Source organism: Lepidothrix coronata, unplaced genomic scaffold (genome assembly GCF_001604755.1).
Source record: "Lepidothrix coronata isolate B3197 unplaced genomic scaffold, Lepidothrix_coronata-1.0 Scaffold191, whole genome shotgun sequence".
In the NCBI taxonomy this organism is placed as follows: domain Eukaryota; kingdom Metazoa; phylum Chordata; class Aves; order Passeriformes; family Pipridae; genus Lepidothrix; species Lepidothrix coronata.
This window is the reverse complement of record NW_016690371.1, coordinates 1160079-1177337: the sequence shown is the minus strand read 5'-3', so window position 1 is coordinate 1177337 and position 17259 is coordinate 1160079. Positions and strand designations below refer to the sequence as shown.

The window sequence follows — 17259 nt, the reverse complement described above, 5'->3', positions numbered from 1 at the left end:
GAAGATCAGCTGTGTCATTTACACAGCTGCTACCTGCACAAAGCACAGGGGTATTCAAAATTCTTCCATCCTAACTCATACGTGGTCCTGGGTGTGCACAACTGCGCCATCAGTTGTGTTGATTTGCTTTGAAGAAACCCCTCCTTACCTTTAATCTCTTTCTATACAGTGTACTTCAATTTTCAGCAACCTCAGTTAAAAGGAAATTATTAGCAGCAGAATAATATCTGCCTTCCTTCCAAATACACGTATTTGCACTAACAGCAGGCCTTTTAACCTGTTCATATGAGACAAACAGAGTAACATAATCTGTATTCTGTTCTACAGACATAAACAATGTTAACAATAGAAAACTCCAATTCTACTTATTATCTGCTACCTGGGCATAAAAAATATGCTCTAATCATATATTCTGAAATAATCATTTTAACTGCAGAATTTATAGTACTCTCACCAAGAACATACTGTTAACATTTTAATTTAAATTGCCAGCAAATACAATTTGTGCCAAGATTAATAGTCAGTAGCAATTACTATAAGAATTTGAAAATTATTTTTATCAGGAATACATGCAAACATATTTTGACAACATATTGTCTTTCAATATTTCTGTTGAAAATATTAATACCATTTACATCACTGCTTAGAGGACTTTTTTTTCTACAAAAACACTACCAGGTGGGCAAAAAAAAAGGCAAAACAGAAAACAACTCTAAAAAAATAAATTAAAATGCAAAATGCATCATCTCCCAGTATGTTCTGTGCAGAAAGATGAGTTTAACAACTAGGTCACAGGAATGCTCCACAGAATACTGCAGCAGTTTTTAGCAGATACATCCTCAGGAGTATAGTCCTAAGTACAGTTTGTATCAGAATACTTGATTTGGCTGTAGACTCAATAATGTGGCTATCACCAGCAGTGACACTATGAAGGCCCACCAATGCCATTTACAGAAAAAGTCAATTGATATCTGCAGTGGAATTCTTACTACAATTACACTGCCTTCAAAAGATACATTGGTGCCTTGAAGGCAGCCCAGGTGTGTATTCCTGAACTGCAGCTGTACAGAACAGTCTGTATCATCAATTACAAAAGAACTTTTTATTTCCCCAAAGAAAAATAATCTAAGAACTCAATAGTCTGCTGAATGTTATTTATAAATGTTCATACAATCACATGAGTAAACTACCAGGGCTCAGTGACAGTAGAGTTGTCCATTCTGGGGTACAGCCAGGACAGAAAAAAAAAATAAAATAAAATCTCATTTTGAGTGAGTTGTAGGGCACGGCAAATGTCATCAGGTGAGCAAGACCAAAATCTAGTGTATAGCCAAAGAACCCACATCTCAGTCATATGAGATGATGGGCATCTTCTATTGCAGCAATTTCTTCTTGAAAGGACTTCCTGAAAGGACTTGTACAGCAACCCAAACTTCTCAGTGTTTGGCTGCTACACAGCTCCACCAATCCCACAGAGGAGGTTCACCATGCCCAGCACATGTTCTTCAAGTACTGTAGTGCACCATAACTGCAGCAGAGCGTTGGGATCAGGTGCTCTGGAGCACAGATCAAAGAGCACACTGAACATGGGATGTCAGTGCCCAGGTCGCAGGACCAGATGTGCCTCTCACAAAGCCAGAGGCAGTGAGGAGCAGTTTCCACAACCATTTGTGACTTATGAGTGATCCTGCCAGTGTTCCCTTTCTATTTTGGGGCACAGTCAACCAGGTTTAATGCTTTCAGCTAGGACAAGTAGCGTGACTTGAAATTAAAGTAGAAAAGCTCATATAGTTTAGTTCATCTAGGGGACAGGTAGCTGCTGGAAGGCAGCACAGAGTGGTTTTCTGCTGCAACTGAACTAATTCCACTGGAGTGACACAGATGTGATTAAGTGTGAAAATTTAATGTGGAATGAACAAAGGAAAATTATATAAAGTTTGGCAGAAACATGAAGCAGCATGGGCTGGCCAAGCTTATGCTGCTCTAACACAGAGGCAACAATGACTTGTTTGTTAACTGTTCTGTCCTGCCAGAGACAGAAGTGCAACTGGATGCCCACACTGACACAGCACATTATTTACATAAAATTGAGCCTGTGCTTATCAAAGTGGTGTGTGTTTCAGACAACTCTGGACAAGCTCCAGGGATTAATGGAAAACAGATTCCATGGACAAGAGCATTCAGCATTTGTTCCCCTGGGGAAAAAAAAGGTCATGTTTCCTCACATATTTCCTTTCTGCAGTATCACACTTCCCTGACATATGGGATATAAAATATTGTACTTGTGTTTATCTGCACATCTATGTAAGAAAGATAACATAAATAACACCATATAATCTCAACACAAATTCCATGTTAAAGGGAATTGCAAGTTGACAAAAACATTATTCCTTTTGAGGGGATCACGACAATTTAATTTCTTTATCAGTATTATACAATACTTATGGAGATTGTAAAAAAAGGATAAGGAGTTATACCGAAATTTTGAGAGGGTATTTGGGGGACAGACTACATTTGCAAAAAAGTATGGACCTCATATCCTGACAAACTACAGAGAGTTCAGGACAGAGCCCTAGAGAACTAGGTTACTTCCATAACGACTTCCATTAACATTTCTGGATAGACCAAGAAATCTTTTAGATGTAAATCCCACTCACCTTTAAAATTAAATATTCGTGTTCACATTTACCAAACCATTATAAACAAAGGACACTCAAGGATTCAGAAAAGATTAAAAGCCTGATTTGGGAGCTGTTACTTTATCTCCTCTTCCATAAAAGCACATGCATGACACCAACAGAAGAAAGCTGAGCAAAAAGCTTATTTCTTTTGAACTTTTATGATTTTGCTGCATTGTTTTGTTGTTCAAGTCAAGCATCATAAGAAAATAAAAATACTGTTTTAAATAAAAGATGTTGTTAGTGGAAGTTGCATAAGATGTCAAACATTTAATGTCAAAAGCTTGGACTGACACTGCTGTTCCCTCCCTTATACTATTCCAGACCATTTCTCCACTGAGTTGCTTTAGAAATACCATCTCCCTCAAAGTCAAACTAATAAGGCCTTAAATGAAATACCTGTGTTCACAAAAATCTAGTTGGATCAGAACTAGTCTGCTAAACAGTACAGAAAAAAAAAATTAATAAACTGAAATATTTACATCATTTTTCTGCTTATAGGTGTTTGGGTTTGGCTTTCCTCCCCCCCAAATAAGAAGATATCTACTGCAAACTCCATTTTGGATGCATACACTCCAGAGATTCATATGCACCCCAAGTTCAGTATTTCCTATGAACTGGAATTTACCAGCTCCCAACAAACCCTAAGATATTCTGTGGAAGTCAAACTCTCCTCACTAATTGTACAGTGATCTTAAAAATCTGTTCCTTACTTTTTCTAAGGAAGGATTAGGTTAGGATAAGTATCTAGAGAGGTATCATACCCTTCTTTAAGTGTATACCCTTCCAATAAAGCAAAGTATGATCTTGTAAATGTATCTGTCGTGTTTCAGAGGCATTTTAGCAAAACGTTTTTGCAGTGTAAATACAAAAAGAGTTCCTGCAACTCAATTCTCTGGACTTGGCTGGGTGTGCTGGAGCTTCCACAGTAAGAAACTTGCTGTATAGAAGCAAGGTATTATCTACTACAATATTTCAAAAAATCCAATTTCAATGGTAACTTATAGGTGTTAAATACATTAAACAAACCAGCTTCAGATCAGCAACAGATCAGTAACTGACCATATTCAACTATTATTTCCATCACTGATATGTACATTAGTTCTGAAGAGTTTTAGCCAACAAACACAAGTTTTGGGAATCCACAAGTCTATCAGTTGTCATATCAAACTTGTATTCAATCCATATTTATACGCAGTGTGCCAAATATGCCTCCAAAATAAAGAAACTATTACACAAAAGCAGCCTGTTAATCAAGAATCCTACACCACTGTGAGTCTATATCTCCCTGTTTTCTGCTTGGAGTATTTTCTCTACTGTTTTATCACTGATACAACCAGAAAGACTACTGGAGACAGTAATAATTCATATAGACAATAATACAGTTTCCTGCACTTTCAGTTGGTTAAAAGAATGACTATCTTGAGGCAAAATATACTCTTGAACTATATATGGATAGAAACACGAGTACTGCACAGTCCAAATTCTGAAATACCCGAATGAGGTGGGTGGTTTTGGTTCTTTGTTTACATTGAAATATTTTAGATGGGCTTTTAGAGAAGATTAAGGATGGAATTTTCAGGGAAGTTTAAGAGAAGACTCTGTCTAAATCCTTTACATTTTAATGGAGGAGTCACGGAATCATAGTACGTTTTAAGTTGAGAGAGGCCTTAAAGAGCATCTAGTGTCAATCCCTCTGTCGTGGGCAGGGACACCTTCCACTAGACCTGGTTGCTCAAAGCCCTATTTAAGCTGTCCTTGAACATTTCCCAGGGATGGAGCATCCATAGCTTCTCTGGACAACCTATTCCAATGCCTCACAAGCCTTACAGCAAAGAATTTCTTCCTAACACCCAAACTAAACCTATCCTCTTTCAGTTTAAAGCCATTCCCCCTTGGCCTATCATGACAGCCTTTGTCAAAAGTCCCTCTCCAGCTTTCCTGTAACCCCTTTTTGATACTGGAAGGTCTGTAATGTCTCCCTGGAGCCTCTTCTTCTCCAGGCTGAACAGCCCCACCCTCTCAGCCTGTCCTTACAGAAGAGGTGCTCCAGCCCTCTGATCATATTCATGGTCTCCTCTGGACTTGCTCCTACAGGTCCATGTCCTTCTTATGTTGGGAGGAGTCATGACCCTCAGTTACAGAGCCATTTAAGAAAATATCTGTCCTGTAAGGCACAACTGACACAGGAGATCCACACAGATATTTAACCTTGAGAAACCACTATTTAAAGGACAATTTTCTGAATACTAGGTTTTCACTGACCTTAAGCATAATTAAATTATTTTTTTATTTTCAACATTCAGAAAATATTTATATTCCAGACATCCTGCCAGCAACAAGTGGAATAATCCTGTTATGGATGTTTTCCATCAAATAGCAAATGATCAGAGTAATCACTCGAAATTCTTTGATTTCACTGTCCAATGAAATACTACAAATATTAAGCATCACTACAAGCAAACAGAGGATGTCAATAGACAACTTAGAACTATTTGACACCCAGTATTAAGACACATATAATGAAAATCAATAAAAATCACTGAACTATTCTCCTACTTTGTCATGATGCTTATTTGAAAGCCAGTGGGCTTTCTGAAAAAGCAGCTTTTTCATAGTTATTAAAATGTGATTCTTGCATAAAGTATTTTCTAATAAGTTGGATTTTTAAAATAATTTCAAGGAACTTCTCTTCCCTATATTTATATTCATTCTTTTAAATATAAAGTACCAAAAGACAGGTATTAACTTCAATTCGACAAACAAAATACACTGAAATAACTGAGGAAAATAAAGGAAAAAAAAGGTTTTAGCTCTAAAATAAATTTAAATTTAAGATTTTTTTGGTTTTATACTTTGATTCTTCATTTAGAAGACATCACCTTAATAACAGTTACACATGAATAACACTTCCCTACAGCTTGAGAGTTTGGTATTTGAAAAATTTAGTCAGTTATTTCTATAGTCAGTACAAGTGTATAAGTATGATGAGTTACATATGATACATATTGATATGTATGTCCTGTATTTTCAACTAGGGAGCAGTATATCAAGTGTGGAAAAAAAAAAATCAATACACAGTAAAAACAAAATGTAGTATCTTCAGAATTATTTATCTCCTAAGTAAGAACCACAGCAAGGAATAAAACCTCTTCCCAGAAAAACAGATTTCTAGAACTGGACATTAAATTCCTCATGACAGGGGTCAGAATACAATAGGAGTGACTTAGACTCTTGTCAAATTCCGCAGTATCTATAGAAAAAATGAAATATTTGAGCTCTATAAATTGAAGAGTGAATTAAGTGTACCTTTGCAAAGGTACCATGGGAGATGCTACCACATTTCTAAGAAAATTCTAGTTGACTTTCCCTGTAGAAAAGCAACACTAAAATACCAGAAAATTACTTGCATACCATATCAACAATGACAACTATTTCAACTACATTGTTGATAGAACAAAGAAAAGCACAAGCAAATATGTGACTTAGTCCATGACTTAGTCTAGAAGTGACTAGACATATTCACTTCACCATATTAAACTACGTCTTAGCTCTGTATGGTCCTTTTCCCTAGAAATACAATCAATGTTTTTTTGTTTTCTGTACATCTGAAAATACTTAGCTTCACTGATGCAAAAGCCAAAACAACTAAATCCTACATTAAAAATTCCATCCAACTACGTGAGAAAGCTCATCTTAAGGCTTGTCAAAACACTATTATTAGTGTTAGGGGTAAGATCTGATCTTTACATCAAATAAATGCACTGTAGATGTGCTACGAAAACTAGAGTAAATACCTAACCAACTGGAAATTTTCAAGTTAACAAAGTAACTTTGCTCTACAGCACCATTAGAAATTGTTGGAAAAATTGGCTAGCATAAGTACTGAATGTTTAATGATGTGCTTCTTCAGATGTGTATATATTTTGATAGTCAGAATAAAAAAGTTCAAAAATGTTTTTCAAATTAAATTGATGCAATAAGCTTTCTTAGTGTAGAAAAACAAACAAATCAGTCATCAACTGTACATGAAAATGTACATGGATACAATACTTATGAAGAAGCTATATGGCCAAAACAGTATTGAAATTCACCCTGACCTGCTTAAATTTATCAAATTACATTGCATGGCTCAAAATATAGCTTCTCATCAGTTAAGGTCCACATATGTATAGTATATTTGATATCAAATTTAGCTGGAGGGTATACTGAAGTATTACACTAATTTGTGCAGAGGAGCTCACATGATGTACAATGGCTTAAGGGCAGAAGTGGAACCTCATGCAAAATGACAAAAAACACTTTTAACAAATGACTGCATTAATAACGGCAGGATAGGATATTTTTTTGTCTGTTAAAATGCTTGCAAGAACACATGTAACTAATATCATATATTGACTTTCACTACACTCAAGAAACTTTACTTTGGAAAAAGAATAGTTGCTTTCTGTACTAACGGTCTTTTCTTTTCTCTTACCAAGCCTTACCTTAGAAAAGGTAAATTCATTTTAAGAGTTCACCAATCCTAAATAAAATCATCAGGAACTAACAAGTATCTGTTCCCACAAAGAGCAATTTGCATGGTATTATTATTTTCTTGCCTATCATATACGAAAGATTTGTTTCATTTTATCTTTCCAAGTTAAAAAATCTGTCTTCAAATTAAATTAATCACCCTAGTCATCCCTACGAGAATTTCACATGCCTGTGTTTTCAAAAATCACATTCTAAACATTCCAGTGGGTTTGGAAAGTAGTAAGTTTTCCAGCTTTCAGGAAGTATTCTTGACCTTAAACCCACAACGGCACATTTCCAACTCCCTGCATCCCTTTAACCTCAAACTTCTATTATACTAAAACCAACTGTTTATTAACAGATCATTGGTAAGCAGAAAACACCCTAACATACCTCCCAGGCCACAGCTATTTAGCCTAATTTGACACCTCCTGTAATACTCAGACGATTGGGGCTTAGTTTAAGACTTCAGAACTATGTGGTTTCAAAAGAGAAAAGGAAAATTGAGATGTTAGAATAAAAAATGATTTATAAAAACACATTTTTCTACACATTTCTTCTGTACACATGCTAATGTGCCATGACACCTCTATCTCCAATTGACACAGAACATAGTTATACATACCACAGTTTGGTGGTTAACTTGAATCACTTCATCCCCAGCATGGATTTTCTTGCACCGATCTGCAGGTGACTGAATTTAAAATAAAAGAGATGATCAAGAATACAGTTCTTACCAGTCATCATCTCTCTTTCAGCAGTATGATTTCTAAGCTATGTAAATCAGGTTAGATTGATAACGACATTCTACTGTGAAATAGAGAATTAGAGAAATATTTAATAAATCAATTCTTTTTGTTGAAGAAAAATGATCTGTACTATTCTACACAATAAAATCGAATGTTAAGAAAGGTATGAATATATATAAGATAACCAAGTCCTAAGGATTTCTTTTTAATTCCATTCTGACAAAAGGATGCTTTAATCTGCCTGACATCTCTTAAACCTTGAAAGGTAATCTTTGGCTGAATTTTGAGTCTATCAAGAATACCTGGCAATTCCTCATAAACAAATTTTGTAGCATTGCCTTTTTATTCTACAACATTTCTATATGTTGCAGAGAACTTCAGTAAATTACTGATCTGCAAAAAGTACACAAGGAGAGAAGATTAGGTTACATATCACCTAGGAAGATTGTGTAAGTTAATGGCAACTTTGGTTTTGGATCACTATTCAGGTGAAAGAAATGCAAGCACAATAAAAATCCTACAAAGATCACACTTTTAAAAAAGCAAAGTAGTTTTGTTCTTTGCTTTTGCCTCAAAAAAACCCTTAATAACAACAAAAATAAAAACCAAATCAGAAACCCCTCCCACTCTCCTCCATAAGGTGAAATCCCCACATATTTTCCCATCTTCTGTCTTTATAGAAGAGAGAAACACCTCTACGTTTAAAGGAAAATAAATTCCTTCAGCTTTTGATAGTCACAATACTTTAATTTTTCTCTCCATACTGCTGCCACCAGTCTAGGAAGGTACTTAAAGTCCACAGTAGAAGGTGAGACTGACAGTTTGAAAAAAAAAAACAAAACAAGAAAACATGTTGTTCAGGAGTAGATTTCCAAAAAGCTGCTGCAAGTTTTACATAAAGGAACAAAATGAAATTCATTTTCAGGTGAGATAACAGGTCATCTAGAGAAAATGCTCCAGGCCTGAAATGTGGACTGTTTGTAGTAACCTATGTCCCCACTCAAAGCATGTGTCCCATAGCTATACCATGATTTTCCAGTACAATTGCACATAATTCATGGCTTAAGTTAAGGACTGTATTTAAAGAGAAGATATCCAAGAGAAATGAGAGGCTGAAAGAAGGGTCACTCATGACTCAGTCCTAGGAGACATTGCACAGAACATCCTAAATCAAACTGGGCTGGTAAAAGTGTAATTGTACTTACATAAGGAACAGCAGCCTTGACTTTTTGGCACTACTCAAGCATTAAAGGTGTTGGCCGAGTGACTTGGGGAAAAATTTTAACACTGGTGATTATGTTCTAATAATCTGTCTTCTGCCTGGCATTTCACTAATCACAGTTACTCATTCATACCTCTAAAATCTTTACAATCCTCCAGTGTAATACAGCTCTTTTAGCTCAGATGTAGTTTCACCTAAGACTTTCAAAATATAAATGCAAGTGAATCTTGTGTCATTACCTTTGAACTCTGCGAGACTTTATTATGACATAAACTTTCCTTTTTATTGTCTGCAGCACTTGCAGCTTAAATCTTGACAAAACAGGTATTTGTCTTGGCATTTTGCCAAGCCATTAAAATATGGTCTGAGAATCTTCAAACTGGAAAAGTCTTTGTTTAAAAAGCCTGATTGCAATTATGCCTCAAACACACTGCAAGGTGAGGTAAAAATAATTTATAAAGAAGTGCCAAGGCTGTGGTTTTTTGAAGGAGTTCCAAGTCCTGCTCCTTACCGCTTTTTCCTCCCCAGTAAAGAATGGATTTTGCTGTAAAATAGTATCTTTTATTATAACTATCTAAGGAAAACAGAGGAGAATTGATAAGGTATTTCTTTTTTAAATGTGAATACTGATCCTCAAGCACAAGATCCACTCAAGAAGTCCTACTAGGAGGAACAAAGTGTGTCACATCACAACTGTATCTTCATTAGCTGATAATTTGGTTCAACAGGGAGCTGAACAAGAGATGGAAGTATCTGTCACTGAGGGTTACACATCAATACCTAAAAGCTATTCAGAATCTGCTTAGAATTTCTTCTTCAGAATAGACTTAATTTTGTCCTTTAGGCTAAATGTTGTCTTTGTCCTATTTCCCCAGTATAGCCACACTGTCTGAAAGTCCAGTTTAGACCCCCTGGAGCACATCTGCTGCATGCCCAGAGACTTTGCTGTTATTTCTTCTAAAAGGCCTCTCTTCTCTGAGATAAGGGTGCCACACAAACCCAACCAGTGCACAGTAAATGGGGACAAGGGAAGCACCCCCTTCAAAGCTACATTCCTGCTGGAGATGTACTGCATGCTATTTCTTTAGAAAAATACTCTTTTCTGTTGGAAAACCAAAGGACAAAATGGTTTTATTTGAAGTATACATTTGATTCATGAATTAAAATAATCTCTCCAACATGGTCTGAAAGGGCTACTCAACAAGAAACCTAAAATCTCTTGCTGGACCAATACACACTTTAGATTTGTTACTTCCAAAAAAAAAAAAGACAGAAGACATGAACTGGAAAGCTCAGCTTACTCTAATGATACAGGACCACCAGAGAGAAGCAGTGACCTGTAAGGAAACACTGCTCTCTCACAGTTCAAGCTTCAGAGCTCAGCTGCTTTGATCTGCAGGGCTGATGTGTTGGGAGACGTGACTCCTAATGCTGAACAGCAAGATCCAAACTGTAATGGGCTTTGCAGCTGGACATCAAACATCTCAAATGGCAAACAGAAAAAGCACAACTGTGGTTACAAAACTACTATCTCACATTAACATTACCATGCTACTGTGTTTAACATGGAGACGTGCTTTTCTGGGATCTTTCAGACAAAAAAGTCTGCCAGTGTCTCACTTGGAAGAGCAGAGTCAGAATGAAAAGGGACAGAAAATTTTTTTCAAACAGAAGAGATTTTGGATTCTTATTGTTTCCTAGAAGTTAAACTGTATTGCAAGCAGTAAACATGTCAAGATCAGCAGGTCAGCTCACATGTGCACTATCATGATCTTGCTCTGGCCATGCTGCTTAGATGTTTCTCCTCCCATCTATCTGAATCAAAAATTTATGTGTGTGTGTGTGTTAAAGGAAGCAGCTAGTGACTGTGTTTTTAAAAGCAGGAGACATCCTGCTTTCTCTAAAGCACTACTCATTTTCACAAATGCTTTAACATACAAAGGCTTTTTCCCTTGACAACAGAGTGCAGTTTCTTGGTCGACTGTGAGCACCTCCAGGGTGTCACAGTGAGTGAAAGAGTCAGTAAAAACAGCAGAAAAGTCATCATGACTGAAGCTTCCTGACATAGCTTTAAATTATATTCATGAATCACAAAAGATAAGAGTTTTGAGGGAATGCATTAAGATTTTATTTTTATCTTTGCCCCTGGGAAATTAAATCCATTAGTAAGTCATGAAGAGAAATTGTTCCTTTTTTAATCCAAGAGAAATTCAACTGTAAAAACCATTCTCTTTATTTCATATATTTTCTAGATTAAGCTCAACTATGGTTCTGTTGGGTTTGTTTAGTTTTGCTAATCTCACTGATGATGTCTCTAGCTGTAGGCCTGACTCTCCAGAATTTTGATTTAAAGGATGATTTTTTTTAAATTTTCCTTATTTTAAGACAGGTGGCATTTACACGAGTTCTACAGCAGAATATCTATATATATTGGTTATAACCCATGGATATCCTGCCCACAGCAGCAGCAGAAAACAGAAAGGAAAAAGGCTATCAGATTGCAGCTCCTATGAGAGGAAGAAAACAATATTCCTATTTTATCGAGATATTAACAGAACCTCACAGCAGATCAGATGCAGCAGCTGTAAATACCAGGAAGGTATTTTGCATTTCCCACAGGATGACACACTAGCAGGATAAAACAAACATTTCTGACAGCTTCATTTCAAGAAAATGCCATCAAAATCTTTGAAAGGGATCGCCTAAATCATTATGGAACAGTTTGGTGTTGTTTAGTGATTGTTCTGTATTAATTGAAGATCATGGATAGAAGCCTTTCCTCCCAAAATTATCGTTTTGCTCACCTCCTAACAGACAGCCAGTTCTCTGAATATGGTGTACAAGGAAAGGAGGTTGTATTTCAAAGGCTTTTGAAAAGTAGTCTATTATGTTTTACTTGATCTTTAATGCCTTTAGTGAGAATTAGTACACTGGTAATAAGTGTTCCTTTCTACAGGCATTACTCAGAAGTTCATGCAGAAATATATGGTTATTTGTCAATGTAAGGGGATGTCCATTTTCATGCATTCATTTATTACAAAATGAAGATTGATAGATGGAAAATATAAAAGCTGTTTGTCTAATTCTGCAGCAAACTCCAGCATAACAGCCTACACATAATATAGACATTTATCTTTTATTCACAGAGCAAAATAACTCCAAGGCAGCTACTTCCTGTCTTGATCAACTGCAGCATTTTAGGTAAGAACAAATCAAAATCGCTTCCCCTGGTCCTTAACTGGGAACAACTCTTTCAATTCTGTGTTAAACAAGCACAAGCATCTCTGCTGTCCAACATGCCATTGGTCCCCAACAGCCAACTAGCACACGTTTGCAAGCAAAATGTAGTCTATAGCAAAGGGAAAGCATTAACCACAGGTAAGGTCAAAAAGGTTTCCAGGCCTGAACATACAGTATTAACAATACTTACATTTTCTGTTGTTCCAGTAATTACATGGAGACCATCATATGTTGACTTAATGTACATACCCTAAGAAAAAGACATTATGGGAAAGAATTTTTAAAGTGTTTCACAAACCATCACCATCCAAACAAAATTTGCATATCTCTAAAAGAATCTGTCTTTTCTTTTTGCTTTCTTTAAGATTTGTGGATTTTAATACATGCCATGAGGAATTTGTCTCTAATAGGAAAGTGCTTTTTGATACACTTCAAGAGGAACCGCCCAAATTATTTTGGCCCTAATTAGCAATAGGAAACTAAAACTTTTGCCACAGTTGTGTCCATATATACTTCCCAGTTTTTTCAATACACTCCTTCAACTACAAATATAACAACACATGATTTCAAAAATCCCCAAAATTACAAATTGCCTTAGTATGACCAATACTTCCATTTTGCTTTGAAAATTAGATTGGGTTTTAAAAGATCCGGAGTCTACAGTAGGCAACACTACAAATGTAACTTTCAAACTGCAAATGACCGCTCGGAATTGTGCCTGCAAAATGGCTGCAAGATTTTCTCACAGCCCCACTCATCTCAGCGGACAGTTCAGCTATAAAACTCTATGATGCAAACTTAAACATCAACTTTGTTAGCTATCCCAATTCTTTCAAAAAATATGAAGAAGGAGGGATAGCTTATGAACAGACAGAAGTTCCTGCATGGGTAGTTTAAGACAGTGTCTCAAATATGCTTTTTCATCAAGCCTTAATTCAAACATTTTAACAGCATCCACTATGATACCGAGAGAAGGAAAAAGTAGACATAATTGACAGACACTGAGCATTCAACAACTTCTGAGGAATCTCCTTTCCTCCAACCACTTCATGAAAGCAGGTAAACATCCTCTCCGTAGACTTTTTCTCCTTTTAATCACAGTGCCACAAAGAAATCTGTTCCTACCTGAGGAACAGAGTGCACTTACTAGTGAATAAGTATGGTAAAGAGGCAAAGAGGATGTATCAGGTTGGACTAACCTGATTTGGGACTAAAACTCACAGACATTTTGGTAGCAGAAACAAGGGAGTACACCTCACTTAACAAATTGGATAATATCCCCAGCAAAAAAAGCAGGGACTTTATGAGTTTCTCAGGATAGGGGGCTCAAAAGTAAACTCGAATTCTGTTCTGCACAATTACATAGCGGTAGTGGCATCAAACCCAGTTGTCATCTTGAGCTGCCACAGCTCAAAGGTAAGAAATCAAAACCAATCATCTAGGTAACAAATCAAGCTCATTGCTACACAGTCAGAAACCCCTAACATCATCCTTAAACTTCCAGTGTCTCTATGTACCTTCAGTAATTTGTCCATCGGTTGGCTCCATCATGCAGTTTCCACTTAATTATCTCAAATATAGAATGGCTTTTTCATACATTTATCCTCACAACACCCCTGTGAGGTAGGGAAACACTAATATACGCACATCTTACAGAAAGTGTAAGGAGCCACAGAAGAGGCTGAGATATGTTGGTACCTGTTATTTAGCACACATACCTGCCCTCAAACCACCAACAATCAGGGCCTAAATCCCTCTCAGGATCCACATCTAAGTGTCTGGGCCATACACCCTGCAACATGGCAAAAACTAAAATCACAGTGACCATGGTGACAGGAACATTGAGTCAGGTCCCCACAAAGAGCAATTTCTGAAGAAATTAGTGAGTTACTGCTTGTAACTTTAAACATCAGGGTGAAAGCTGAGGATACAATCTCACACTCAATGGCTATGTAGTGTTTAGTTTTGTGCAAAGCATTATTCCAAAGGATAGTAACGTCATCCAAGTGTGCTATCACAGTGAAGTGCAATTCACATCCAATCTAGTCTTTTCCACAAATTTAAAAGACTTTGAGAAAAGAAAAGAGGAAAAAGAACTTTTGCAGAATGCTCTTTAAAGGCTAAGATCAAGACTGCACACATTAAGGGGTAAGAGAGAAGTTGAAAAAAAAACCCATCTCAGATTGTATTTTGTGCACATATGTAAAATTAATAAATGTTACATTAGTACCATGTCACATTAATTTTGCAAGAGCAAGAATTAATAATTCTTGTTATAGAGCAGCTTTTAAATGAGGAGAGGTAACATTTTGCAACAGAAAACTGAGTCCCTTTTAGCCACATTCCTCCACTCCTCCTTTTAAGTGAACAATATATGGGAAATGGTACAGAGAAGAGAATGTTTCTGGCTTCAATTGTTTTATCTGGAATGGAAATAAGAATACCCAAGGCATTTACAAGTTTCCCCCTCTCTGCCTCCTTGTGGCTGCACAATATCAACAGTACTTTTAGCAGTCAAGAATACAGGGGAGATCAGTGTGCGCTGTTCATCTATACTGAAACATTGTTAGATATGCATCTTAGGTGTTCAAAGTTAATGCCATGGTCCCTAAGAATTTACAAGAATCAGTTACATCAAATGGAAGGAAAGGTAATTCGGTTTATATGACTAAAATAACCATAAGCTAACCAACCTAATAATCAGGAATAAATGTATGTCTGGATTAAAGAACAGGTAAGCCATGCTTAATTACATGCAAGATTATTCTGATCAGTTATGGGTAGAACTCTAATTTCAAACCAAACATTATATTTTATCTTGGTGATTCAGTTAAGGGTTAGAAAAGAGACCTTGTGACTTTTCCTTTTTTTTTTTTCTTTCTTTGTTTTTGCCTTTTTTTTATAACAGTGAAAACAGAATATGATATACTTCTAAAATATTTTATGCAATGCTGGATAGAAAAGAAAAGAAGATACTAATTCCATTTTATCACACACCTTTTTACTTTCACTGTGACACTATTTTAATGGAGCCCTCAAAAGATGCACAGGTAAAAAGGAACTCTGACCAATCACTCTCATGCTCTGGTGGATTTACCTTTGCATTTCTGAATCTAGTAAGCTTGAACACACAGCACAGTACCTTACCTGACTGGGATTAAAGTGATTATATGAACATGAAAAAATTAAAATTCAAGAATAACCGTTGCTACTGTTCTCTGATATTCTGCCCTATAATTAAATAAAGATAAAATAGGAAGTGACTGTTGCAGAAAAACTACTCAAGGAAAACTTGGCTTCCTGCTTTTTGTCTTAATACACTCACTGTTTTCAATCAAACAGCAATATTTTTAAGTTTGTTTCACAGGAAAAGATACTACCTAAGCTAGTCAGTTTTGTCTCTTTGTAGAACATCAGCAGAGTAAAAACACACAAAATTAAATTCTGCTCACTAATACAGAGGAAACAACTTAGAAGCCCTCAAATTAAAAAAAAAAAAGGGAAAAAAAAGGAAAAAAAGAGAGGATCACACATGGGAGCAGGCTGGTGATTGCAAAGCTGACAACATTAGTCCATTTTATGGTTTTTTTAAATAACTTTCTACCCTGAAAACTCTTTTCACCCTTACAGCCCGCAGTGGCTATGCAGTATCTTTTCCCCCAGCAACACTCACTGGAGAACACATGAATGCATCCAGTCACCTGGGAAGGAGACCAGGGATGGGGGTGGGGAGGAAAGGGGAAAGAAAACCAGAACACCAATCCCAAAACAGACCCATAACATTGCTTTACCCAGTACACAAGAGGTTCCCCACATCACAACAACATTTTCGGCTTGACAGGTTTACTTGCTTGACAAGTTATTTAGTCATAGATGGTAGCTAGTTTTAACATCTATAAGACAAGGTAAACCCTGCAACACATTTACACATTCCTTCTGCATTCAGGTATTGCTCTGACAATTTACATTTACCTCTGACAAATACTTACGTTTCCACAAGAAAAGATCAAACACAGTGAAGGAACTATTTGTGCTTATTAAAACATTCTGATAGTGCTCCAATCTTTTTTAAGTTGTAAAAACTTCAACCATTTTCTTAATTCCATTGTATATTTACCATGAGTTCCAAACTTTTAATTTCCTTCTCTTCTTATTTCCTTTTTCTCTCCCAGATTTACTTTAGCTTCTTAGCTATGGAATTTGAGACATGTTAGATATTCTGTTTATGATAGGTGACAAAAAAATCTTCCCAGTTAGCAGCCATCCTTGCCTTTTTCCTTCTGCTTGAAGCCTTTCCGTCCTTCTAGAACATTTTATTTAGTGCTTGGTAGAGTCAGCACAGAACTGTCATGCAGGTCAAAAATCTACAGGAAAGTTGATCGTATTTCCACCTCCATAATTGCACAAATTCTGGAAGAAGGTCCAGAAGTTATCGAGCTTCACATTCATCCAAGTGCTTGTGATGTGCAGAGAATATTCTCACCTCCAAGCTCCACCATAAATTCTTACACTGACACACTTAGCACTCAATAGGGCAGTACTGATATGCATTCACTGTATCTTAATTGAAAGATGTTAGTTTAAATAAACAAAGAAACAAAAGCCCAACAACCCAAAAGCATATAAAGCACCAAGAACAATGTGACAAAGGTGATCTGTTAACAAGATTGGCACTGATACAAAGAGAAAGGTTACGATATTCACCCTTCTCCTGCAAACAGACCTTCCTTGGTGCCTGCTCTGAAGAGCTCACAATCTACAGGAGACGGCACAATGCAGAGGCAACAGAATAGTGGAATATGGGCAAGGATGAAGGGAAAAAATATGACTGTGTCAAAATAGCATTGTATCCTTC

At 36.4% G+C, this 17259-nt stretch overlaps 1 protein-coding gene across 6 annotated transcripts in view; it reads right to left on the bottom strand.

Annotated features, from left to right (window-relative positions):
- Positions 1-17259, bottom strand: part of CNKSR2 (connector enhancer of kinase suppressor of Ras 2) — a 207682-nt gene that overhangs the window by 103284 nt on the left and 87139 nt on the right. For 5 of the 6 annotated variants that reach the window (XM_017831466.1, XM_017831465.1, XM_017831471.1 and 2 more), the window contains exons 7-8: positions 12595-12654; positions 7819-7887 (exon numbers count right to left, since the gene is read on the bottom strand). The exons of the other annotated variant lie outside the window; for it this stretch is intronic. In XM_017831466.1, the coding sequence (XP_017686955.1) occupies positions 7819-7887; positions 12595-12654 (129 nt within the window). The remainder of the gene's footprint in view (positions 1-7818; positions 7888-12594; positions 12655-17259) is intronic. 6 annotated transcript variants of the gene reach the window in all.